Source organism: Dreissena polymorpha, chromosome 2 (genome assembly GCF_020536995.1).
Source record: "Dreissena polymorpha isolate Duluth1 chromosome 2, UMN_Dpol_1.0, whole genome shotgun sequence".
NCBI lineage: Eukaryota > Metazoa > Mollusca > Bivalvia > Myida > Dreissenidae > Dreissena > Dreissena polymorpha.
Genome location: NC_068356.1, coordinates 48309673 through 48335892, shown reverse-complemented (window position 1 = coordinate 48335892; position 26220 = coordinate 48309673). Strand labels below are relative to the sequence as shown.

Sequence of the window (26220 nt, the reverse complement as noted above, 5' to 3'; positions counted from 1 at the left end):
AAGCTCTGACATACCATTCAAAGTAACAATCAATAAAGAATATAAAATGTAAATATATGGAATTTAAGACAACACATAAAATAAATAGCACAGTTATTTTCAAGCAATGTCCAATTTTTTCGTTGCGACAATTAACTGAACTTTAAAAGTTCAAATATTGTTAAAGTCTGAGTATTACGACATTTAATTACCAAAAATCGATTCCAATCTGTAGCGAAGATGTTTTCTGTATAATTTGACAAGAAGGTCAGGCAGGTTTGTTTATAAGCAAAATCCAGAGGGCGCTAATGAAATACCATGACTCAACCTGACCAGCGAGTTAACCGGGTTTGAGTATACAACTCAAGTCCTTGATAATTTACTAATAAGATGCTTTATTCTGGTTAATGTACAGTAAAATTAGAGAGTTGTAATGGCTTCGTCTCGTGGTCGTCTTATGCCCATGCTAGTCCGCACAGCTCTCGACAACACTTCTGGTTTGGCCTAGTCTATGTCTCGTCTGGCCCGGTATCGTCTAACGACGTTTCACAACACTTCTATGGTTTTTAACCAGGTTTTCCGAAGGAAAAAACTGGTTATTAGATTGGCGAATGCGGGCTGGCGGGCGGGCGGAACAAGCTTGTCCGGGCCATAACTATGTCGTTCATTGTCAGATTTTAAAATCATTTGGCACATTTGTTCACCATCATTGGACGGTGTGTCGCGCGAAATAATTACGTCGATATCTCCAAGGTCAAGGTCACACTTTGAGTTCAAAGGTCAAAAATGGCCATAAATGAGCTTGTCCTGGCCATAACTATGTCATTCATTGTGAGATTTGAAAATCATTTGGCACATTTGTTCACCATCATGGGACGGTGTGTCGCACGAAAGAATCATGTCAATATCTCCAATGTCAAGGTCGCCACGACTAAAAATAGATTTTTTTTAAAAACAAACTTACAAAGGGGGTTTATTTTGTTTGTTCATTTCAAAAGTTCAGTTTGAGTTTTCTCCCTTTATCAGATTTTTTTTCACAATGAAAACCTGGTTTTGTGACAATTTTGTCCCTTGTATAGTTGTTTCAATAAGAGTTCCTAATTTCTCTTTGTCATTGAAATTTTCTAAATAGTAAATACCTATAAATGCTTGGTGCTTTAAAGCGAGATTATACGATTTTTATATGTGTTGAATTGTAATATATTGATACAAATATGTTATAATAACACACAATATGCAAGAAAAATGATACATTTAAGACGAATTTCATAAAATGCAGCAAATACAAATTAGCGCCCCGAGCTGACTGTGACGAAGATAATTCGTACATATTTTCCTACAATAACCGATGCATTCGTCTTTTTAGTAAGTGTTCGTGTGTCGTATGAATCGATATCGCTGCAGGAATTTCAAATGAACCGTTAAACTAAATTTAGATTCACATCGTACATGCATGCTATACATGCTGGCGAATTCGGCTGTACAGCCTTTTTCGATTTCAGAATTAAATATCTGGCTTATTTCGCATTTTTCAACACATGTTATTCTTAACTTTTATTTTAGTTTATATTGAAATATATGTTTAATTAGTTTTTTACACATTTTATATTAATTAATAAATATTTGACAAGATCGTATACACCCGCTTTAAAAACGTAGTCTGTTAAATTCTGTTATTGCTATCCCACATGTTTTCTGTTGTTTAGGTACTTAATTGATTCCTAACAAGGCCAAACAAAATCAATTGTATGGTTCGGGGTAACCCGACCCTACCTACAATTTTGGTCCCGACCTTACTTTTTTTCGTCTTGTAAAAAAATGATCTCGGAAAAAATCCTGGGTACTGTCGATAGTAGGGCTGTCACGATTCACCGGTATATCAGTTTATCGCAGTGCATGTCGTGAAAAAAATCGCACCGCGGTACGGCGTTATACATAATTATTATGCCCCCCTTCGAAGAAGAGGGGGTATATTGCTTTGCTCATGTCGGTCTGTTGGTCGGTCTGTCGGTCGGTCTGTCGGTCCGTCAACCAGGTGGTTGTCAGACGATAACTCAAGAACGCTTGGGCCTAGGATCATGAAACTTCATAGGTACATTGATCATGACTCGCAGATGACCCCTATTGATTTTGAGGTCACTAGGTCAAAGGTCAAGGTCACAATGATCTGAAATAGTAAAATGGTTTTTGAATGATAACTCAAGAACGCATACGCCTAGGATCATGAAACTTCATAGGTACATTGATCATGACTCGCCGATGACCCCTATTGATTTTGAGGTCACTAGGTCAAAGGTCAAGGTCACGGTGACCCGAAATAGTAAAATGGTTTCCGGATGATAACTCAAGAACGCATACGCCTAGGATCATGAAACTTTATGGGTAGATTGATCATGACTTGAAGATGACCCCTATTGATTTTGAGGTCACTAGTTTTGATATAGATATCTTTTTGAAAAATGTAGAAGCGATTCAAAAGGGCTAAATAAATAATCATTTAATATCCAGGTCAAGCAAGCGCTTCCACTTGTAGATGTTTAACTTTCACGTTTAAAATACGGCGATGTATGGGTCCGTACCTTTTTTGGAATTAGGGACAGATTTCCTTTGCAAATAAGTTCATAATTATCCAAAAGATGTTTATTCTATTTCTTATTTTCTTTCTTTAGTATATCGATTGTTCAAAGAATGGCACTTCCGAATCATATTATCTTAAGATTCTGAATAAGTCGAGGAAGAGTCAGAACGCTACGGATTTTCAATACTGGGCCCGCTGACTCCGCATTTTGAACATGCCCTTGAAGCATTCGATTTACACAGATCGTAGTCACAGCTATTGTAAACAACATGGCGGACATTTTAGAAAAAGACGCGAACAATAACAATGACTACTTCTATCAAGTTTATTACAGTTCCTTTTACAGTTTCTAGTCATACTATGATACAAGTGTTTTCTGATTATTGAGTTTAATAAAGTTTGTAAAACTTGTTATTCTGCTGTTTTCTTCACAGATACATATTCTGTAAAATATCGCGGTACGTACCGCGATACAGTGTTGCCGTACCACGATATACCGCGGTACGCTCACGGCGTATCGTGACAGCCCTAGTCGATAGTGCCCGAAAATAATCATGCATTTGCCACTTTCACTTTCGTTATTAATCATCCGATTTTACATGGTTTTTTTCCTACGCTAAAATAATGGATTCTGCCAGCATTTTGATGAATATCTTTTATGTTGCTATGCGCACCTGTCGCTTGCAGCATTTTCTCAAGATGGCTAACTATACAGAAAATTAATTGTAACGCTCGGCAAAAAATGGCAAAAAATGGCAAATAACGATCAAATTAACGATGGAGATGAAATGTCTGTGATAATCAATGCTGTATAAAACGTTTTAGATACAAACAACATATTTTTTAGTAATTTACTCAGTGGATGGCTGTATGTCACGGAAGATACAGGGCTCGACACTAACGGTGGTCCGTTGACCCTGGGCAGGGCTCGAATTTAACTTTTTTTTCTACTTGCAAAACATTGCGAGCAGCTTTACAATACTTACTCGCAAAATCAAAAACATTCTTGCAAATTTTAGTTTTATATTAAGTTCTTCTAACTCAACGGTTAACTTTGCTTTATCTTTCGTATTGTTATTTCCGTCTGTGGGCAAAAAGAAACTAGTTATATCTCGCTTCGACGCTATGTCTGTTCAAGTTCAATAAACACGTGTGAATAATTGACTGTTTCACGTTCTGTGTACCAATACCATCCACGTATCTGTACTATAAGTATACCAGTCTACATACAAAGTGCGCGCTAAAGCATACGGGCATTCGGACGTTCTATAAATTGACCTACGGTTTATCATTCACGACGTTGAGTGCATTAAGCAATATTACTCTTTTCACTATTTCTTAACTCGCAAAAAAATACTAGTGGCTTAAAACTTAACTCGCAATTGGTATTTTTCACTCGAAATTTGCGAGTGTGCGAGTGTTAATTTCGAGCCTTACCCTGGGTCAGTAAAAAAATAGGGAGGACCAGTGAAACTAGAAATTTGGTTAATCCGTCGGACCAGTTAAAAATCCTGGCCAGCTTAGGCCTAAAAAAATAAATGTTGTGGTTCCGGTCACCCGACCCTACCTAGGAAAATGCGCCGACCCTAAAGTTTTTATTGACCGTGCTGACCCTAAACTTTTTTTACCGTTTTTTAGTAGGATAAATATCAAAGCGATATCGACTAAACCGAAAATTGTGAGAGCCGATTTATGATCCTCTGTCAATTACGTCATGTATTTCTTTACCTACCTAAAGCCCGCCTTAAGGGGATTGTCGTAGTAATTTGCCAATGAGAGTGCACGCTTTGAATGAGCGACAACACTCGTAAGCAGTCATACCTGTACCTGCAGTAAAATCATGCAGACGACAAGTAAAGTAATTTTCATAAGTGTGTGATTTTATGGCAGTTTGTTGGCTTTGTTATCTAACACACTCATCGGTCCCTACGGTGTACACCTCCACGATGAAATCTCGGACACTTAATTAGAAGACAGATGATGGCAATCGGGTGAAATCCTTGTGGATATTGTGCATTTCAAGCATAATATGGTCAAAACATTTATTCGACACGTAATGCTCTTTAACAAATTATTGTTTAATTAACTACGCACAACTGTAAATGTTTCGTTTGATTCTCAAATGAGCATTATTAAATTTGTAATCCGAAACACGCTTCCGAATTTTAATGCTAACGCCACATTTACAAATTCTATCGTCAAATAAACAGTGCTTTATCCTTTGTCTCAATAAAAGCGCGCAAAAATTATGCAGACATGTAGAACGTCGCATGGAAAGTGTGGATGTATTTTGTGTTGTATAAAAAATTAACATCATGTTAGGCGATTTACACGTGTTCAGAGGAAAAAACCCCGCCCCGATTGGACGTTATTTCATCACATTTTTAAATAGTAACAAATGCCAAAATTTATTTGATACTTAAGAAAAATGGCGAATTGTTGTGTTTCTTGAAATTCTTGAGCACTTTTATCGTATTTATTAGAATTTTCTTGAAAACTGGAATATACGGGATGATCGGGTAATGAGTAGCGACGGGAAAAGTGGTAAGTATATGCAGTAATAGATAGAAAGTAATATTGAAACGGAATCGATCGAGACAGGATTATGCGTATCTATGCGGGAAAGGGTAAAACATTTTTTTAATGTCGTTATCAATGACGTCATTGCTGTTTTTTTTTTTCTTGAAGAATCATATCGCACCAAATAACGTCATTTCACTCTACAAATGTAATAGAAATAACGTATGGAGGGTGCAGCCCACACCCCCCCAGCACTGGGTAAGTTTCATGCGATCGTAAATGGGTGGGGTAAAACAGTGATTTTAGTAACTTTCGATTATGTGATTTAATAACATTGATATATTCTTTAAGCAAGCTGCAATCATTACGTTCATACACCCGTATTAAACTTAGTTTTTGGGTGTAAACCGGAATCATGGTGGTTGTTTTGTTGGTTTTTATCATAGGTTTAATCTCACCTGGCTGAAAAAGATAGCTGTTAAAATGATAAATATACAAAGAAGATCACTACACAATAATGGGAACACTTTTCTATGGTGTACATAGAGGTTTTATGTGAAAAAAATTGACCTACCCTACCTAGAAATTTTGGCAATGTTACCAGAACCACAACATTATTTTTTTTAGGCCTTATTGTGAAATACTGGTGGAAAGCCGTTTTCATCAATAAAACATCTATATGTTCATATTAAACCGATATTTTCATATCATTATTTTATGGGCCGACTCGAGACCAGGATAAAAATAGCAACATGCCCGGATGACAAAAACCTTTTGCCGGATCAAAAAAATCGATTTGCGTTCCGCAAATGTCTCCAGACTTCGCAGTGAACGATACACAAATTAACATAAAATTCGAAGTGTTCGGATTGAGAAATGAACAAAATGGTATTTATTATTTTGAAAAAGCAGCAAAAATCAGCATTTTATCGATCTTAGTACCATCAGAATATACTTTGTTTATTGTGCGAATTTTCACTGGAGGGCGCCCGAATAATGTTTTACTATTGCCGGAGAGTAAAGGTGCGTATTTTCAAGATTAAGGGGGGGGGTGAACCTCCGCCAAAAACCCTAAAACTAATGACGAGAAGCTTGAAGTACAGCGAAAATATTAAAAGAATAAGAGATAGTTTAGAGATAGTATAGTTTTCTTTTTATAAATGCACAATGCAATGTGGATAATCTGGAAAGTTAGTTGAAATTTAGGTAGTAAAATGACATAGAAATTGTCGGACCACTTGAAATCTCTGAGGACCAGTAATTTCTGAAAGCTGGTGGTCCTTTGGGTCAGTAGGTAAAAAAAGTTAATGTCAAGCCCTGAAGATACTGTCACGGAAACAAGTGTTTGCAAATTGTTAGCGTTCAGTTTATTCGTATAAAAGTCAAAAAAGTTGACAAGATTATGGTTAGAAAACGGGATAAGACAAACATGGTCTCACCTATTTGTTAGTGGATCTGTGTATAATCAGATTCTTGCGCATATATTGCTTTATTATGTTTCTCCTGCTGTACATGAAACAGCATGGAACTTAAATGGACATTGCAAGGTAAATATATTAATATTAATTATTGATCCATGTGGATGGGTGATTCAATAACTGAATGAAGAGGTTAGTATGATGGAATTATGGGCATTTTCTGAAACAAAATGACAATGTATGATTAAAAAAATATATATAAACACTATAGCCATTGCAAAAGCATGTGAGCCATTGCAAAGACCAAAAAAAATACCTACCTACCCTACCTAATGTTTTTTCAGCCGTTACCCAAACTGTACAATTGGTTTTGTACCGAACTGTACAATTGGTTTTGTTTGGCCCGAGTATAAATGTGATTCGTTGTGTCACTTTGTAAAATAATTTATTTACATTCTTCAGTCACTGTCAAACTGAACTTTCAGCATATGAAAGCATTTGTTTTAATAGCAATTTGCATACCAGTTTACAATTATTGAATTTTCAATTGAGACATTGCAGTGTTTTTAACTTATTTTTGGTTTAAATATTGTTCTTTAGAATACTGTGAGTTTGTTGTGATTTGTTAGTGTTTATTGTTCAGTGTTGTGTTGTTTATTTTCCATTTTAATTTTCCAATTATCATTATGTCACTTAATTTGAGTCGGTGACATGATGTTTGGGTTCTATGAATCCCAGTCCAGTCCTTTAAGTCCACAGGACCGAATGTCAGGTGAATTTTAAATTGTTTTGGGAATGTTTTGTTTTGCTGGTTAAAAGACAGGTTAATATTTCAATGCATCACAGATCAATACATGCTTATCAAATACAAACATATTTTTCATTTATGTATTGTTCATATTGTGTTTCTATTAAGTAACTTAAAATCTTGAAATTGGAACAGCTTATGATATCAGAACTCATGACTCAAGAAGAACCTTATGTTAACCTAACTTTCAAGATGGCGCTTTGACATTGTCGACACAATCCATTATTTTGATGTTTACAGAGATAAACATTTTTATAAAGCAACTGATATAAAGAAAGGTTGGTTGTTCCAAACTGTGGGAAAATATTTTTTACAAATTATCATCAATTTTACTATTTTTTTATGTTTTCATTCTTATTATCAATAGAGAACTAAAACTGACTGTCAAATATCGTAGAATTTTAGAAAGGTTGGTATAGGCGATATAGTTTGCATAAACACCTGTATTGCACATGCAATGCTGCCATCTGTCACAGAGGTCAAATCATAAACACCTTTTATCAATTATAAACAAAACCAATATTCAACAAAAACCAACAATGGATTCTATTGAAAAACTGACACAAAAACATAAATTGGTTACATTTCGTTAAACGGTAATGTTATTTAAATTAAATTCCTTTAATCTTTTATAATAAGAAGCAATATTCAACAAACAAACAAAGCAGCAATTAACCAAATTAGTTACAGAAATAAGACACAGTTTGTAAAACAATAATTGTGTTTGATTAATTTTAAACAAATTGTATAATTAAATATATGAAGGAATAAGCTGGGTCGATTTTTGGCCAAATAAGATCTGGGCCCAAGACTCTCAGGTTTTAGGACTTGTTCAAAAAAGCTTAAGGTCGAAACAGCCTGCTACCAGCTGTTCTTGAAACTTTTTAAATGCGTTGTCTCGATTTTGTTGACAAACAAACCTGGGCAACCCCATGTCAAATCTGACAGGAAACATCTCAAGCTGCTTGTATGAATTGATTCTTGGTAAGTAAATATAAAAAATAACCATTTAAACATAATTTTAAGCTCAAAGCTTCTAAAAATCCATATCGAATTTAGTTGCCAATTTCAACTTTTTATGCCCCCGGTAGGGTGGCATACAGCAGTTGAACTGTCCCTCAGTATGTCAGTCTGTCCGTCTGTCCGAAAAAAACACTTTAACGTTGGCCATAACTTTTGCAATACTGAAGATAACAACTTGATATTTGGCATGCATGTGTATCTCATGAAGCTGCATATTTTGAGTGGTGGAAGTTCAAGGTCAAGGTCATCCTTCAAGGTCAAAGGTAAAAAAATATATATAGGGGGCATTGTGTTTCTGACGAACACATCTCTTGTTAGTGTGTTGTGTTTGTCTGCTCGCAAGTGCTTGGGTAGAAAACAATATTTTTAATTTTTTGTGAGGTTGCACACCTCCTTAAAAAAATAAAATAGGTAAGTGTCTACTACACATAAATGTTTATTGTCCCCTACCGGTTTCACCGGAGCGGGACTTTATGGTTTGCGCTCTGTGTGTCTGTCAGTCTGTCAATCTGTCTGTCACACTTTTCTAGATCCTGCGATAACTTTAAAAAGTTCTTAATATTTTTTCATGAAACTTGAAACATGGATAGATGGCAATAAGGACATTATGCAAGTCATTTCATTTTGTTCCTACGTAAAAAAAATTGGTTGCTATGGCAAAAAAAATAAATATTTCTGACAATGGTGGAGCTGGTAGGGGACATATATTGCTTGGCAATAGTCTTGTTTATAAATAGAGTTTAGGGACTGAACTAAACTTAAACTAAAATTATTTTCCAGGCCAGAGTTTTAAATCGCAGGAAAAAGCCTTATGATAAGGACAACCTCAAGAGAGCTTTTGATGCTACCCTCAAAGGAATGTCGGTGTATCGAGCCTCAAGGCTCTACAATATCCCTGAGTCTACGTTAAGGGACAGAACAAGGTACAAAGTGGACATTGACTGTAAACTAGGAGCAGAGAGACTCTTAACCTGTGAAGAGGAGAGTAAATTGGCAGACCATATTCTTTTAATTGCCAAGATTGGGTACAGATGTTCAGTGAATGACATAAGATGCATGGCTGCAGATTTTGCCCGCTCTCTGGGGAAGAATGTTAGGGCCAAGGGAAAGCTTAGCTCTGACTGGTTTTATGGATTTGAGCAGCGTTGGCCTCAACTAAAAGCTTTAAAGCTGAAGAAGGTTGGTCTTCCACGGACAAAGACCACATCTGAGGTCATCATTGACGGCTACTGCAGGGAGCTAGGCAGTATTCTACATCGCAATGGTCTGCTTGATGCCCCAGAACGTATATGGATTGTGGATGAGTCCAGTTTCTCATCAGAACATTCACCCTCAAAGATTGCAAAAGATTCAAAAGCCCAAGTAGTGACCTCTCTCCCGGCTAAGACAGTTACCATGGTGGTTGGTATCAATGCTGAAGGCAACCATGCCCCACCCTTTTACATTTTCCCAGGGAAGAGATGGAATGACAGCTTCTTGGAAGGCACAGTGGCAGGTTCAGTGGGAAAAATGTCAGGCAGCGATTGGAGTAAAATGGGCATATTTGAAGAGTATGTGACAAGCCATCTAGCCCAGTATGCGGCCTTGAGTGTGAACACTGGTGACAACCCAATCACACTAATATTGTATGATGGACACAAGAGTCATCTTTCTCTGACACTGACCACATGGGCAGTGGAAAGAAATGTTATATTGTTTGTTCTACCCACACACTCCAGACATCTCACACACCCGCTAGATATGGGGGTGTTTGGACCTATGAAGGAGTTTTATCATAGTGAATGCCTTTCCTTCTTGTGTTCCAACCCAGGAATGTCCATAAAACCCAGAGACATTGGTAGGCTCACTGCTAAGCCCTTCACTGAGGCATTCTGTGTGGACAACATTACATCAGCCTTTAGGAATATGGGCATATATCCTTGCAATGTCAATGAAATTAATGATGTTCAGACAGCCCCAGTTACAATACACGTCAATACACACATAAAGCAGAGCGACCAGGTCTCTGAGGTGGTGGCAGGACCAAGTACATGTACTGACAATGCAACATCATTATTGAACCCCAGAAGAAGAACAACAGTAATGAGGCAACCTAAAAAGAAATTACCCCCACCAGTCAAGATCATTAGAAATCTCAATAAAAATGAATGAATATGATACCATTTGTTGCATATTGACAGTTAAAATTGGCCAGCACTTGAATTTATCTGTCATATTTATTTTATATGATGGCTAAAATTCCATGTATTTAACTGTTATAAATGTTATTACTTTAAATGTTACATCAGATCTTAGTTTGTTCTTGTTTGATGTAATATTTCTGTTATCTAACCTTTTTTCTGCAGACACATCAGATGAGAAAGTAAATTACAACTACAACGAAAATTTGCAAATCTGAAACAATTTTTTCAATTTATCAAAAAGTGAAATGGTCCCTTTTAGTAAGGAAACAGATTTTTATGCTCCCCGAAATAAAATTTCGGCGGAGCATATAGTTGCCAGTTTGTCCTTACTTCCTTCCGTCACTCTTTTGTTACTGTTTCTCAAAGCGCCTTCAATACTTTACCGAACTCTTACATATTTGCAATGTAGGTAACTTGCATGGACCTCTACCTTTTGATGAGGTCACTGGGGTCAAGGTCACCGAGGCTAATATTTTTTTTTCCGCCACGCTTTTGTTAACCAGGTTTTCCGAAGGAAAAAACTGGTTATTAGATTGGTGAATGTTGGCGGGGTTGCGGGCGGGTGGAACAATCTTGTCCGGGCCATAACTTTGTCGTTCATTGTGAGATTTTAAAATCATTTGGCACATTTGTTCACCATCATTAGAAAGTGTGTCGCGCGAAAGAATTACGTCGATATCTCCAAGGTCAAGGTCACACTTTGAGTTCAAAGGTCAAAATTGGCCATAAATTAGCTTGTCCAAGCCATAACTATGTCATTCATTGTGAGATTTTAAAATCATTTGGCACATTTGTTCACCATCATTCGACGGTGTGTCGCACGAAAGAATCACGTCAATACCTCCAAGGTCAAGGTCACACTTTGAGTTCAAAGGTCAAAATGGCCATAAATGAGCTTGTCCAGGCCATAACTATGTCATTCATTGTGAGATTTTAAAATCATTTGGCACATTTGTTCACCATCATTGGACGGTGTGAAAGAATTACGTCAATATCTCCAAGGTCAAGGTCGCCACGATTAAAAATAGATTTATTTTGAAACAAAGAGGGTTAATTAAGAAATAATCGACAGTAACCGTTGGTTATTGCGGTAATAACCAACGGTATGGAGTTCCGATGTGTGGGAATTAAACCACGAGGGCGTAGCCCGAGTGGTTTGATAACAAGCATCGGAACAACATATTGTTGGTTATTACTGCAATAACCAACGCTTACAAGTTGTTTATTTTGATTCTAACATGATTTCGTTAATAAGTTATCTGCAATATAAAGTTTATTAAATTAAATGAGAATTACATTAACCGAACGCCTCCACTTTTCCACGAAAACGTGATGTCACCATAACAATGACAATCAAATGACGTTGTCTTCATTCATAAACAGTGCGCGGACAATCAAAGTGACGTCATACTTATCTCCGTTGGTATATCGGGGTAATAACCCACAGTAGTTTGCCTTCCTGTATATAGAAAACAAGTTACTTGCCCTGGTAGAATTATAAACAATCAGTTCAGTTTGAGTTGTCTCCCTTTATCAGACTTTGAAAACCTTGGTTTTGTGACAATTTTGTCCCTTGTTACAGTTTCTCATAGGGCCTTCAATACTTTACAGATCTCTTTCATATTTGGCATGTAGGTACCTTGCATGGACCTCTACCTTTTGATGAGGTTTAAGGTCACTGGGGGTCAAGGTCACCGAGGCTAATAATAGATTTTCCTTCACACTTTTGTTACAGTTTCTAATAGCGCCTTCAATACTTTACCGATCTCTTACATATTTTCAATATAGGTACCTTGCATGGACCTCTACCTTTTAATAAGGTTTGAGGTCACTGGGTTCAAGGTCAAGGTCATTGAGGCTAATAATAGATTTTCCTTCACCCTTTTGTTACAGTTTCTAAAAGCGCCTTCAATACTTAACCAATCTCTTACATATTTGCTATGTAGGTACCTTGAATGGACCTCTACCTTTTGATGAGGTTTGAGGTCACTGGGGTCAAGGTCACAGAGGCTAATAATATATTTTCCGTCACGCTTTTGTTACCGTTTCTCATAGGGCCTTCAATAATTTACCAATCTCTTTCATATTTGGCATGTAGGTACCTTGCATGGACCTCTACCTTTTGATGAAGTGTGAAGTCACTGGGGTCAAGGTCAAGGTCACCGAGGCTAATAATATATTTGTCCGTCACACTTTTGTTACAGTTTCCCATAGCGCCTTCAATATTTGGCATGTAGGAACCTTGCATAGACCTACCTTTTAATGACGCTTGATGTCATATGGTGTCAAGGTCACAGAGGCTAATAATATATTTTATTTAGGTGGTTGTTAACACATAGGTTGAAAAAGCGCATCATCAGGGAGCATCCATCGTTTTCAATGATACTTCTTGTTTAACTTTGTTATGCATGTAATAAGGGTTTAATAATGATGTTGTAATATAATATGTACTGACCCAAAAGCCTTCCATAAAATTGATTGTTGATAAAGTCATTTCAGTTGATATAAAACACTTTTTTGTATTGCTTGAAAATATTGTTATTACTTTAGATTTGATTAAAAGTTAGAAGAAGAAACATCTCTTTTTGTCATTACAAAATGTCTGCAAATTATTGTGTAACACAAATGTGAATGCTTTTACATGAACACGTTACTGAACTAAACAGTAAATTTAACAAGTTTTGTAATGAATTAATCCAAAACAAATCAGTAGATAGTTGTTAGATATAGCAAAATATATAATCCTGTTTAAAAAAACTTAAATTTCAAGTTTGATTTTTGATTGCTTGAAAAACATTTTTAGAAGTTTTGAATTTAAAAATCTGCTAAATAGAAAAATAAATCGCTTTTAGAGAATAAAAAATGAGGACAATATCAGAAAAAAAAATAACACCAAAATATTTGACATTTCCAAACATTGAACAGAAAATCTGTTTCACGTTACATCGCCTTTGACGGAAGCAGCAACGTCACACATATATGTTTAGTTGCAGGCGGGTTTTGTTCACTCAGAAGATGTGTCTAATAACTGATCCCATTTGTTAAGAATCGGTCTCTTACTGACATCATTGTCTAGTTCAAGCTGTTGTGAGTTAAAATAAAGCATGTTTTAGACCTAGAAACAGATAAAGGTAATGCTTAAAAATAGCAAATACAGTTATTTTGCTGAAGTTATGAAAATATTTAGAACAATATGCCACAAAATTAATTGAGTTAGTTGTGTATAACAAGAAGTTACCTGCTCAAAAGCATATGTGGAGCTTTTTAGTTAATTTAAATTTAAGAAAATATGATCACACTAATAGATGATTCAGAGCAAACAAATTGAGTTGCATGCTGCATATAGAAATGTCAAAAATTGATAAGCAGTCAACGCACAGCTTTTACCCATATGAAATCTAGCAAGTTTGTCCGTGTGTCCATCCGTGCACAATTTTTGTCCGGGCTATTTCTCAGCAACTAATGACCACAATTCAATGAAACTTTATGGGAAGCTTCACTACCAAGAGAAGATGTGCATATTATCTGCGGGTTCTGGTCGGATGATTTTTATGCCCCCATTTCGAAGAAAAGGGGGTATATAGTTTTCGCACTGTTCGTCGGTCGGTTGGTCGGTCGGTCGGTCGGTCACACTTCGTGTCCGCTCTCTAATTCAAATTGTTTTCATGTGATCTTTACCAAACTTGGTCAGAAGTTGTATCCAAACAATATCTAGGTCAAGTTCGAATATGGGTCATGCAGGATCAAAAACTAGGTCACGGGGTCACTTAGTGCATTTCAAGGATTTAGCATTGTGTCCGCTCTCTAATTGAAGTAGTTTTCATCTGATCGTTACTAAACTTGGTCAGAAGTTGTATCAAGACATTATCTAGGTCAAGTTCGAATATGGGTCATGCCATGTCAAAAACTAGGTCACTGGGTCACTTAGTGCATTTCAAGGATTTAGCATGGTGTCCGCTCTCTAATTGAAGTAGTTTTCATCTGATCTTTACTAAACTCGGTAAGAAGTTGTATCAAGACAATATCTAGGTCAAGTTCGAATATGGGTCATGCCGGGTCAAAAACTAGGTCACGGGGTCACTTAGTGCATTTCAAGGATTAAGCATGTTGTCAGCTCTCTAGTTTATGTGGCTTTCTGATTTATTTTGATATTCTAAGACATTTTTATGCCCCCAAAGGAGGGCATATAGTGATCAGACTGTCCGTTTGTCGGTCCTTCCGTCTGTCCGTCACACTTTGCGTTTAGATTTCGCAAATGCTCATAACTTCTATGTCGCTTCTGATAGCAATTTCATATTTGGCATGCATGTGTATATGGACAAGGTCTTTCCATACGCAAACAAATTTTGACCCCTGTGACCTTGACCTTGAACTTAGGGTCCGTGTTTAGGTTCGAAATCTGCGTTTAGGATTTGAAAAAAGCTAATAACTTCTACCAAGCGTTTACACAGTTATACTTTTATGTAGTGACAAAGTTACAGTTGGGGGCATCCGTGTCCTGTGGACACATTTCTTGTTCACAGAGTTATGGCACTTCGAAATTTTCCATTAACTGTACATATATTGCAATTCTTGTCCGGGCTATTTCACAGCAGCTAATGACCGGAATTCAATGAAACTTTATGGGAGGCTTCACTACCAAGAGGAGATGTGCATATCATCAGCGGGTTCTGGTCGGATGATTTTTCACAGAGTTATGGCTCTTTGAAATTTTCCATTAACTGTACATATAGTGCAATTCTTGTCTGGGCTATTTCTCAGCAACTAATGACCGGAATTCAATTAAACTGTATGGGAAGCTTCACTACCAAGAGGAGATGTGCATATTATCAGCGGGTTCTGGTCGGATGATTTTTCACAGAGTTATGGCCCTTTAAATTTTTATATAAAAAAATTATTGTCCCCCCAACTACTGTGCCCTCAAGACGTTTCCTTTTATCTGAATATATATTGTGCAATATTGTGACAAAAAAAACTTTGGGGAGCATCACCTGTCTCGGACTGTTTCTTGTTTTAATTTTTTTTTGTGAAAATCTCAGTTAATAGATCATACCAGCTTATTATTGTTAATTATTAGTTTCTGAGCAGGCGCTATGCAATCTGAATTACACATGCAGTAGCACAAATGTGTGTCATTTTAAATGGTTACCTTTGAAAGGGAAAAAATTTCCTTAATTGTGTAATATTTTCAAAATTTTGTGTTGGGACTTTAAGATTTTAGTAGCCATTGGACATTTTGGCTACTGCCATGGCTTACAAAAGGTTATTGATCATTTGACCTTTAATTTAAGATCTTTTGTTTTACTGTACATATGCATCTTTTAGAAAATGTAACCATGATAAACATTGTCTAGAGCTTTACACCATTGAATGTGATTGTCTGGTACAGACATTGGCGTTCACTAGGGTCTATTGTTTACTGTAGATGTACTTCTATCCATCACATTGGGAGCCTCTTTCTGGAGAAAGTAGGCTTTATGCATGTGGGCATAAACTGGATTATTGTTTAAAAGAGACCTCCTTAAACAAAACATTCCATGACAGGGTAAAGTGTTTTCATAGATAAGCAAGTGCGGACTGCACAGGCCAATCTGGGATGACACTTAACACACATGTATAAATCCCAGTTTTTTCCGGAACGAGACTCATTTGATTGTACTCGTTGATCTAGGGCTATGTACCAAGGCAAGCTCTGTACGCCTGTTCTACTTGCAATACCAAGGATGGTGCCTCTGCAGGGGTGTGTCTGGCCTGTAGCTATGCTTGCCATGAGGGGCATGACCTGTATGAACTCTACACAAAGAGGTAAGTGTACACTACAACTACAAACATTTGCTTTTGTGCTCTCAAAATGTTTTCATTTTGATGTTCTCCAAAGCCTGCTAGTAAGTCTAACTTGAAATTACTGGTCTTTATTTTTGACATTTTGCAGTAAGGTCATGGTCTCTCTTGCAGGCAGTTATATGTTTGTCATGGTACACAAACATCACATGTATCTGGATGTGTTTGGTTTTTATCACATTCACAAACAATAGACTTTGTTTCTTTTTAAATGAAATCTTTTCATCTTGCTTAAACTAAACCTTATTTTTGCTATTCCATCATGTGACAAGTTTTTATGTGATAGGCTTTTTTGGAAATTACTTCCATAACAAAAAAAAGTGTTTTTACGATTTGATTGAGGATTATTATGTATAATTAATTTTTATACGCCTGTTTATAAAAAAAAAACAGGACGTATTATAGTTTCACCTTGGCGGCGTGCGGGCGGCGTCCACAGCAGTGTCCGCTCTCTAATTCAAATAGTTTTCATCCGATCTTCACCAAACTTGGTCAAAAGTTTTATCTAGACAATATCTAGGTCAAGTTTGAATATGGGTTATGCTGGGTCAAAAACTAGGTTACAGGGTCACTTAGTGCATTTCAAGCATTTAGCATGGTGTCTGCTCTCTCATTAAAGTAGTTTTTATCCGATCTTCACCAAACTTGGTCAGAAGTTGTATCTGGACAATATCTAGGTCAAGTTCCAATATGGGTCATGCCGGGTCAAAAACGAGGTCATGGGGTCACTTAGTGCATTTCAAGCATTTAGCATGGTGTCCGCTCTGTAATAGAAGTAGTTTTCATCTGATAATCACCATACTTGGTCAGAAGTTGTATCTAGACAATATCTAGGTCAAGTTCAAATATGGGTCATGCAGGGTCAAAAACTAGGTCACAGGGTCACTTAGTGCATTTCAAGCATTAAGCATGGTGTCCGCTCTCTAATTGAAGTAGTTTTCATCCAATCTTCACCAAATTTGGTCAGAAGTTGTGTCTAGACAATATCTAGGTCAAGTTCAAATATGGGTCATGCCGGGTCAAAACCTAGATCACGAGGTCACTTAGTGCATTTCAAGCATTTAGCATGGTGTCCGCTCTCTGATTGAAGTAGTTTTCATCTGATCTTCACCAAATTTGGTCAGAAGTTGTGTCTAGATGATATGTAGGTCAAGTTCAAATATGGGTCATGGTAAAGTTATCAAGTTGTCCAAAACCTTCAAAAGAGCGTATCTTGTGACAGTTTGGCACTCTTGTTAATTTTGCAAACTTATTGTATTGCTTTGAAGAGTACAAATTTATAGTTTATCTTCTCATGCCTTTAGGAATTTTCGCTGTGACTGTGGGAATAGCAAGTTCCTAAACCTGACCTGCAAGCTATGTCCTGTAAGTACAACTTGTAGGTAGTGTAATATAAAGTTCCGCAAACCTTTATATGCTTTTTAGTTTTTTCTTGGAATCGTTGAAACAGATGTTTGGAATTGGGTTAAATAATGCTAAATAACGAAGTAGGAGGAGAATATTTATCAGATAAAATTGCAATTTAATTATAAACCTACAATAAAATTCCAGTTTATAATATTGTGTTAAAAATTTATAAATATTAAAATACATAATTACGGCCATAATTCTATGTTAACACTTAGAACTAAATTGAAGCTAATTTAAATAGGAAAAAGACCTTGGTAACCCATATAAGTTGATGTGCCTCATATTATTGCTCAAATTCTGCTGGCAATTAGTGTTATTTTCAGCATTTGATTTTCATGTTTTATTTTCCATCAATGTGTAGGACAAGGGACCTGAGAATACAGATAATGTTTACAACCAGAACTTCAAAGGCCTGTACTGTGTGTGCGCCCGGCCGTACCCGGATCCTGAGGATGAGGTGTGTGGGGAAACAATATACAGTAGCTCTAAACCATACAAGTTTGGATAGGCGTTTCAGCTTTTTGATGAGTTATTGTATTTTTCATCCGTCATTATGTCTGTCCAAATTCTACTGAGTAGCATAACTGAGGATATACTGGAGAGATTCAATTGAAGCCACTTAAATAAGTTTGTACTTGACACAGAATTATGCACCTCTGTTTAATCATCGTTATAGTAAATGGGTTGATAATATTATAGTATTGTAATAAGTGACCTTGGCCTAAGACCTAGTGACCCAAATTTCAATAGGGTCATCTACTGTCGGATGCCAATGCACATGTGAAGGATCAAGCCAATCAGTCAATTTTTGGACGAGTTATAGATCGGAAACGATTTTCACACTTATTGTGACAATGACATTGACCTTTTACCCTGCACATGTGAAGTATCAAGGCAATCGGTCAAATTGTTGACAAGTTATTAATTTGAAACAAACTGTTCTGCCGACAGACAGACAGACCGACCGATATCCGGCAAAACAATATACCCCCCTTCTTCAAAAGGGGGGGGCGCATAAAAAAGGTGAGTTTGTTAATGATCTATAAAATTGACAAAATAGGCCATTGTATACACTTGTAAATAATCATTAACCTTGCAAGCTCTATCATAATGCTTCTTTATGATATTCCGTGGATCTTGCTATCCATTGTGTGAATCTGCAATATAAAGCAAACCCCCTTCTATAAGTAATTTTATTAGATTCCAGATGATGCATCACTTTGATATTTGTAATCTGACTTGGAATAAAAGTGATTTGTTCCAAATTGTACCTGATATTAAGGACTTGGTTGTTAAGCAACCGTGGATTCAGTCTAAACCCGAAATTGTTACAACTTGACCTTATTTTCCCATTTAACTGAAGAATGTTGAATGGAATTGGGGGTGGGGGGGGATTGTGCTAATGGGATAATTATGTTTCATCTTCTTGTCACTTTTTATACGCCCGTATAAATACGGGACGTATTATGTGAAACCCCTTGGCGGCGGGCGGGCGGGCGGGCGGCGGGCGGCGGGCGGCGGGCGGAAGGCATCACTTTGTCCGGACTCTAATTCAAATTGTATTCATCCGATCTTCACCAAACTTGGTCAGCAGTTGCATCTAGTTGATATCTAGGCCAAGTTCGAATATGGGTCATGCCGGGTCAAAAACTAGGTCATAGGGTCAATAAGTGCATTTTCAAAGGGGCCACTTTGTCCGGACTCTATTTCAAATTGTATTCATCCGATCTTCACCAAACTTGGTCAGCAGTTGCATCTAGTTGATATATAGGCCAAGTTCGAATATGGGTCATGCCGGGTCAAAAACTAGGTCATAGGGTCAATTAGTGCATTTTCAACGGCGCCACTTTGTCCGGACTCTAATTCAAATTGTATTCATCCGATCTTCACCAAACTTGGTCAGAAGTTGTATCTAGACAATATCTAGGTCAAGTTCGAATATGGGTCATGCTGGGTCAAAAACTAGGTCACAGGGTCACTTAGTGCATTTCAAGCATTTAGCATGGTGTCCACTCTCTAATTGAAGTAGTTTTCATCCAATCTTCACCAAACTTGGTCAGAAGTTGTATCTAGACAGTATTTAGGTCAAGTTGGAATATGGGTCATTCCAGGTCAAAAACTAGGTCACAGGGTCACTTAAACCATTTCAAGCATTTAGCAAGTGCTCTCTAATTGAAGTAGTTTTCATCCGATCTTCACCAACTTTGGTCAGAAGTTGTGTCTAGACAATATCTACATGTAGGTCAAGTTCAAATATGGGTCTTGCCAGGTTAAAAACTAGGTCACGAGGTCCCGTAGTGCATTTCAAGCATTTAGCATGGTGTCTGCTCTCTAATTGAAGTAGTTTTCATCAGATCTTCACCAACTTTGGTCAGAAGTTGTGTCTAGATGATATGTAGGTCAAGTTCAAATATGGGTCATGGTAAATTTATCAAGTTGTCCAAAGTCTTAAAACGGGCGTATCTTGTGACAGTTTGGCACTCTTGTTTCAGATAGAGGACCTGATGATCCAGTGTATAGTTTGTGAAGATTGGTACCATGGAAGGGTAGGTATATGACAGACAGACAATTTTTTTATTGGCGAAAACAATCAGTACATAGCCATATAAACATAGCACATATTTCAATAAAATAGCATGTCAAGGAAATGTGATTGGCATAATTGTTATTTTAATTTGGGAGAATGTTCTTAACAAATTTGATGTGAGATAAATATTTGGATTCTATGTATTTCAAAAACAAAATGCATATAAGATTAATTATAACTACAACTATTAAATGACAGTTAACCATTCCTAAAATCAAATACAAACATGGCAACAAACTTCAGCAGAAAATGCATATAGTTTGGCAATAACAGACAGACAGACAGACAGTTTATTTTGACTTGTACAATGTACATTGTCAACAACAAATTATGAAAACAGTACAATGTCAATAACAGTGGGATTCAATAGCAGAAATTATATATAACACATAATTCTGAAATTATGAAATTATTATTATATGAAGCCATGTATACAGTACAACAAGTATTTTGGTACATAAAATATTGTTTAAATATAAGTACATATTTATAAAGAAATTGCCATCACTGTTCTGATCATTTGGCATGGGATTTGATTATCAAGTATTTGATTGTGCATGTATAAATAAAGGGCTATCTGAATGTCATGCTCACTCTTTAATAGATACTGCTTTACACCAGTAGGGGTTTCTGTATTGGTGCAGTTTTGTGAATGTCTTCTGTGCATTTTCATTGGTTGATTTAATCAGCATGTAATTTTTAGCTCGGCTGTTTTCAGAGAAAACCCGAGGTATTGTCATAGCCAGCTCGCCTGCATTGTGCTAAAACCTAAACATTGGCTCTAAAATCAAAGTGCTTCCACCTACAACTTTGAAACTTCATGTGTAGTTGCAGCTTGATGAGTTCTACACTGCACACCCCTATTTTTGGGTCACTAGGTTAAAGGTCAAGGTCACAGTGACCTCTAATATAAAAAAATAATTCTTCTGACAAGCTTTTATTTATTCAAAACTGCACCCGCAGCCGAGCGTTGGCACCCGTTATGCGGTGCTGTTGTTGACACTGTATTTTACCTTGAGCTTTGAACAGAAACTGTTTTCATTGTTAAATAATATATAATATTGCCATAACAGATCTGATTTTTTCTGACTATGTTTGGTATTACCAGATTTTGAAAACTCAAAAAAAGTAAACAAATGAAGCAATGTATACACATAGTTTACTGTTTAATGCTTACGGTAGCTTCTGTAAGGTTCAGTCTTTCTGTAATATTCCAGTCCTGCTATGTTTGATCAAAACAAGGTTCTCTATGAAATGCTTGTTTGTTTGCCCATTTTGCAGCACCTGGGTGACTGTCAAGTCCCGGCTTACTTCTCCGAGATGGTGTGCCAGGGGTGCATGAATAAGCATAGCTTTTTGTGGGCCTACTTCATCAACTGTAAAGGTGTGATTCCTAGAGGCATGCAAATTATTAACAGGATTTTTGTTTAGTTAAATATGTGTATGAAGACAAAATTGTATGCCTGTCAAAAACAGAAAATGCAATCTTAAGTATTAAGCAAGCATTAACACCAGATTTCAGTTTTTTCTAATGAGCAGTTCAATATGGAGCAACACTTGTTTCCTTTTTATGTCCCCCACCCACTTTAGTGGGGGACATATTGTATTTGCCCTGTCTGTCTGTTGGTCTGTTTGCTCCAACTTTAACATTTGCAATAACTTTTTCAATATTCAAGATAGCAACTTGATATTTGGTATGCATGTGTATCACATGGAGCTGCACATTTTGAGTGGTGAAAGGTCAAGGTCAAGGTCATCCTTTAAGGTCAGAGGTCAAATATATGTGGCCAAAATCGCTCATTTTATGAATACTTTTGCAATATTGAAGATAGCAACTTGATATTTGGCATGCATGTGTACCTCATGGAGCCGCACATTTTGTGTGGTGAAAGGTCAAGGTCATCCTCCAAGGTCAAAGGTAAAAAAAAATAAAATAAATTAAAGCGGCGCAGAAGGGGACATGGTGTTTCTGACAAACACATTTCTTGTTCTTTCATAATCATTAATGCCATGTAAACTTTCAGCCTTAATCTGCCTTATGGTGCAAATCTTATGCTCAACTTGGGAGTGTTTGTGCCTGGCAAATGCAGTCTTGAACGTAACCCACTCGACCGTTGACCGAGTCGAGTGATTTTTGTGTCGGTCGAATGAACATTCCAAGCCGGTAGCCTGATTGGTCGAGTGCAGTTTTTTGTGTCCGAATTTAGTATCATGTCCGACATAGATTTATACAGACGCTTTTTCAAAACTGCAAGCAGCATTTGTTATTTCTCTTCACCACTCATTGATTAGATGCTTATCGAACAGTGTTGTAAGTCAATCTTGCAAGACGCTATATCTATTATAACTCCTGGGTGGAGAACTTGCGGCAATACATTAATGTCTTTTCTGCGTAACGCAGCGCACAAACATCAACTGCAAAATGAGAATAAAGATTGCAACAAAAATTATGAACAGTCAATGAAACGAAAATTACAACTGTTATGGAATAATAATCAGTCATGGCTCGGTTTTGATATCTCCAAATTTTGGAGAATTTGATTCTGAGCTAGCATTGCTGACTGGCTGGCTGGTAAGTGCATTTCATACATAATGTAAGCAAACAACATGCAATTTAATATCATACACTAACTAACATGTATAGTTTTTAACAGATAAAATTAATCTGTCAAGGAAGAATCCTGACATTAAATTCAAATGTGTTATCATTCTGAATTTTAGATGCTGGTCCAATCGGCGACAAAACAGATATGGCTTAGGCAATGGAACTACTGCTACAAATGTCGTTTAGATTAAGAAGACTCAGAAGTTAGGGCTGAATGGTTACCTTCTTGTTCTACTTCTTATGCACATGTTTTAGTTTAGTTTGACATTGCATTTATTTTTTCCAGATATTTGAAAATTCATTTCATGTTATAAAATTGTTTTTGTTTTCAGACCGCCTTTAAGAGCACACCTGACGTGTCAGACCTGGATGTCGGTGACTCAAACGATAACCACGATGGAATGGAGATGTCAGGAGACCTTGTGTTTAATTTTTTGTCAGACATTAACTGTGAATAAAACAAAATCAAGTGTTTATTTGTTAAATCTTTATTGTTCTATGTTTCTTTGATGCAAATATAGTTACAAATGTAACAGAATTATAACTTTTATTTCGGGCTAGTTAAAATTGATTCGGGCTAGTGAAATTTCCAAGCTGGTAGCCCGGCTGGGCTAGTGCCTAAAAAAAATTAATGCCAAGACTGCAAATGCACTTTCCTAACTTATCTACAAACAACAAGAAAAGTAAGCTTAAACAAACATAAAAATTGCAACCAATCATTCACTATTGGAAAAACAAATGATTATTTAAGAATTTCAGAAATAATTAAATAAGATTATTGATAATTTACCCAATACATTGCCAACAGCTAAATCAAGAACTATCCCAAATGTGTAGTAGGATTTCCAACTTTGAGGAAGTTAAAACATTCCCATGTCAACCACCATGACTTAAATCATCCACAAAATGGTCATGACATCAGTTTAAATTTCTTGTATTTATAGATTTGAGATGTTTATATAAAACAGATTTGTTTTATTTTATTTTGCTGTATATTTTTATAATTTAATTAATCTCATTTATGATAAGACAAACGATACTTTTCCAACTTGACAAAATTATTACGAAATTAAATATTTCATGATAAGATATGTCATTTTTAAATTGAGTACAACTCAACACTACTTAAAATCAGTGAAAACACTAACAAAAAAAATTATATTAAAAAACATTTTGAGTCGTTAGTGCTTTAACTGTTAAGTTAGTTAGTTTTAATATCTAAAAGAGTTTCAAGTTCATTTACATCTTAAAGCAAGTTCATAGACATCTTAAAGCTTAACCACTGAAGCAAAGTAATTTTTCTTTGCATTTTTGTGCACCCTAAAAAAGGACGGCTTTCATGCATTGCAGATATACAAGTGGTCCAGTCAGACAGCTCTGTGAATTCTTCAGAGATTGAAGTAGAGAAGTCTGGTTCAAGTCTAACAAGTGATGTATCCCAGTCTAGAGAATCAGAGAAATCTGCAACCAGTCTGTCTACAGGAAGTGATGATACGAGTCTGAATACCAGCAGCACAGAATCCCAGTCCCAGAAGGCAGATTCTTCAGAATCAAGACTGCTTACAGGAACTAATGGGTCTGGCACGTCATCAGAAAGTGAATTATCTGCTTCTAATGATGTCAGTCTGACATCAGGAAGTGCAGCTTCCAGTAGTTGTGATTCAACAAGCAAGGTTTGTGAATTATACACAGAACATAACAGTTTGGGAGGACACTTTTAGGATTTATGGAATTTTTCAATTAAAGTCTCTTCTAAACAAAAATAGAGTCTAAGGGGAAAGTGCCGCACCTGATAAGCCTGTGCAGACTGCACATGCTAATCTGAGATGACACTTTGCACATATATTAAGTCCCATTTTCCCAAAGAAAGGCGCATGCATTTCAGGAGCAGTGTTTGTTGCGGGACCTGCAGACAAGGGAGGTAACTCACAGGAATTCTGCCACTTTCTGGCCAGACAACTTTAGGAGCAAGTTGTGTCAATGCAGCCCCTGCAAGGCAAGTTGGTCTGTTGCAAGTATTCTGCAGATATTTGATAGTTGACGTGTATGGATATGTTGTGTAGTTTTCCTTCAATATAAATGTAAAATGTGAATAAATTAAATTTTGCTTTTGCATTGATATTCATACACATTTGCCACTCTAAATTGTGTATGGGTCAAAGATTTTTGTATTGTAAGCTATGTGGTTTCCAAGTAGCCTCAGACCCCAAAGTATGATTGATTGAACTAATTTTTGTATCTTACAAATAAAAAATACTAATGAAAGCGCTTGTAACTTTTTACTTTTTATTTCCATTTGTTAAATAAAAGAGATCAAGTTTAAGAACGAACTCATGTTCATAGTCGTGTGGCCATGAATTCTGATTCAGGTACACACTAGATCTAGAACACCACTCCATTAATGTTTGTCCACATGTTACAAAACCACCATAAATAACCAATAAGAAAACTGTTAATTATTGTGCTTTGAAAATCTCTATTGTATGCATCCATGTTTTGCAGACAATGTATGCTGAACAGAAGGTAGAGTTCCTGATAAATGACTGCGACCATGTGGCTGTGTATGAGAATCAAGGCCTCAACCAATCAGAGCCATCCTCTGAAGAGGAGCGTGAGAGGCAGGTCCTGGGTAGCATGAACCGCGTACAGCAGATAGAAATGGTGCAAGGTGTGTACGGTATAATATGGTCTTTCTTCTGTAACCCTTTTCTACTTAAAAGGCTGTTTGCAACTATATGTGTTACTTGCAGGCTGTTCAATTTTAAGTACTGTTTGCTGCTCATTAGTATCTTATGGTTTGAAATTAACCTTTTAAACTTGAATCTTGTAAGAAAGGTATTTAATTTGATTTGTTAAGGGACTCCAAATGCGTCAAAATGCTTATTAAATCTAAGCCTTAAAGGGATAACATCATATGATATTGCATTAAAGATTTGTAAAACTTAAGTCATGGCCCCTGCTGGGAATTTTTCATATTAGGAAGTCAACAGACATCCTAGTGCTTAACTTTTTAAGCTTTAACTGGATAGTCCAGCTTGAAATGGTTGTATCTATGTTTCTTCTACATATCAAATAAAAAAAAAACATAACAGTAGTATTTGGTCTTTACTTGGTCCCCAGGCCCCTTTACTTCTACTAAACCTTTTAAGCTTTAAATTAATCTTGCCAATATTCATAAATATAATTATATGTCCATAATGTAAAAAGCTGACATTTTCATATGTTAAATGCTTTTTCATATTTTTGGCTCTACCTGCCAGTCCGTGTT

The 26220-nt window shown here is 36.5% G+C and overlaps 1 protein-coding gene across 8 annotated transcripts in view; it reads left to right on the top strand.

Moving 5' to 3' along the window:
- The window catches only part of LOC127866960 (putative E3 ubiquitin-protein ligase UBR7), a 39190-nt gene that overhangs the window by 1323 nt on the left and 11647 nt on the right, over window positions 1-26220 (top strand). For 2 of the 8 annotated variants that reach the window (XM_052407829.1, XM_052407828.1), the window contains exons 2-9: window positions 16181-16314; window positions 17655-17715; window positions 18122-18217; window positions 20253-20306; window positions 21629-21746; window positions 24303-24625; window positions 24838-24948; window positions 25455-25620. In XM_052407829.1, the coding sequence (XP_052263789.1) occupies window positions 16181-16314; window positions 17655-17715; window positions 18122-18217; window positions 20253-20306; window positions 21629-21746; window positions 24303-24625; window positions 24838-24948; window positions 25455-25620 (1063 nt within the window). Of the gene's footprint in view, window positions 1-9106; window positions 13086-16180; window positions 16315-17654; window positions 17716-18121; window positions 18218-20252; window positions 20307-21628; window positions 21747-24302; window positions 24626-24837; window positions 24949-25454; window positions 25621-26220 lie in introns of those variants that run through there. The other 6 variants (XM_052407831.1, XM_052407827.1, XM_052407830.1 and 3 more) reach the window with 6 other exon arrangements.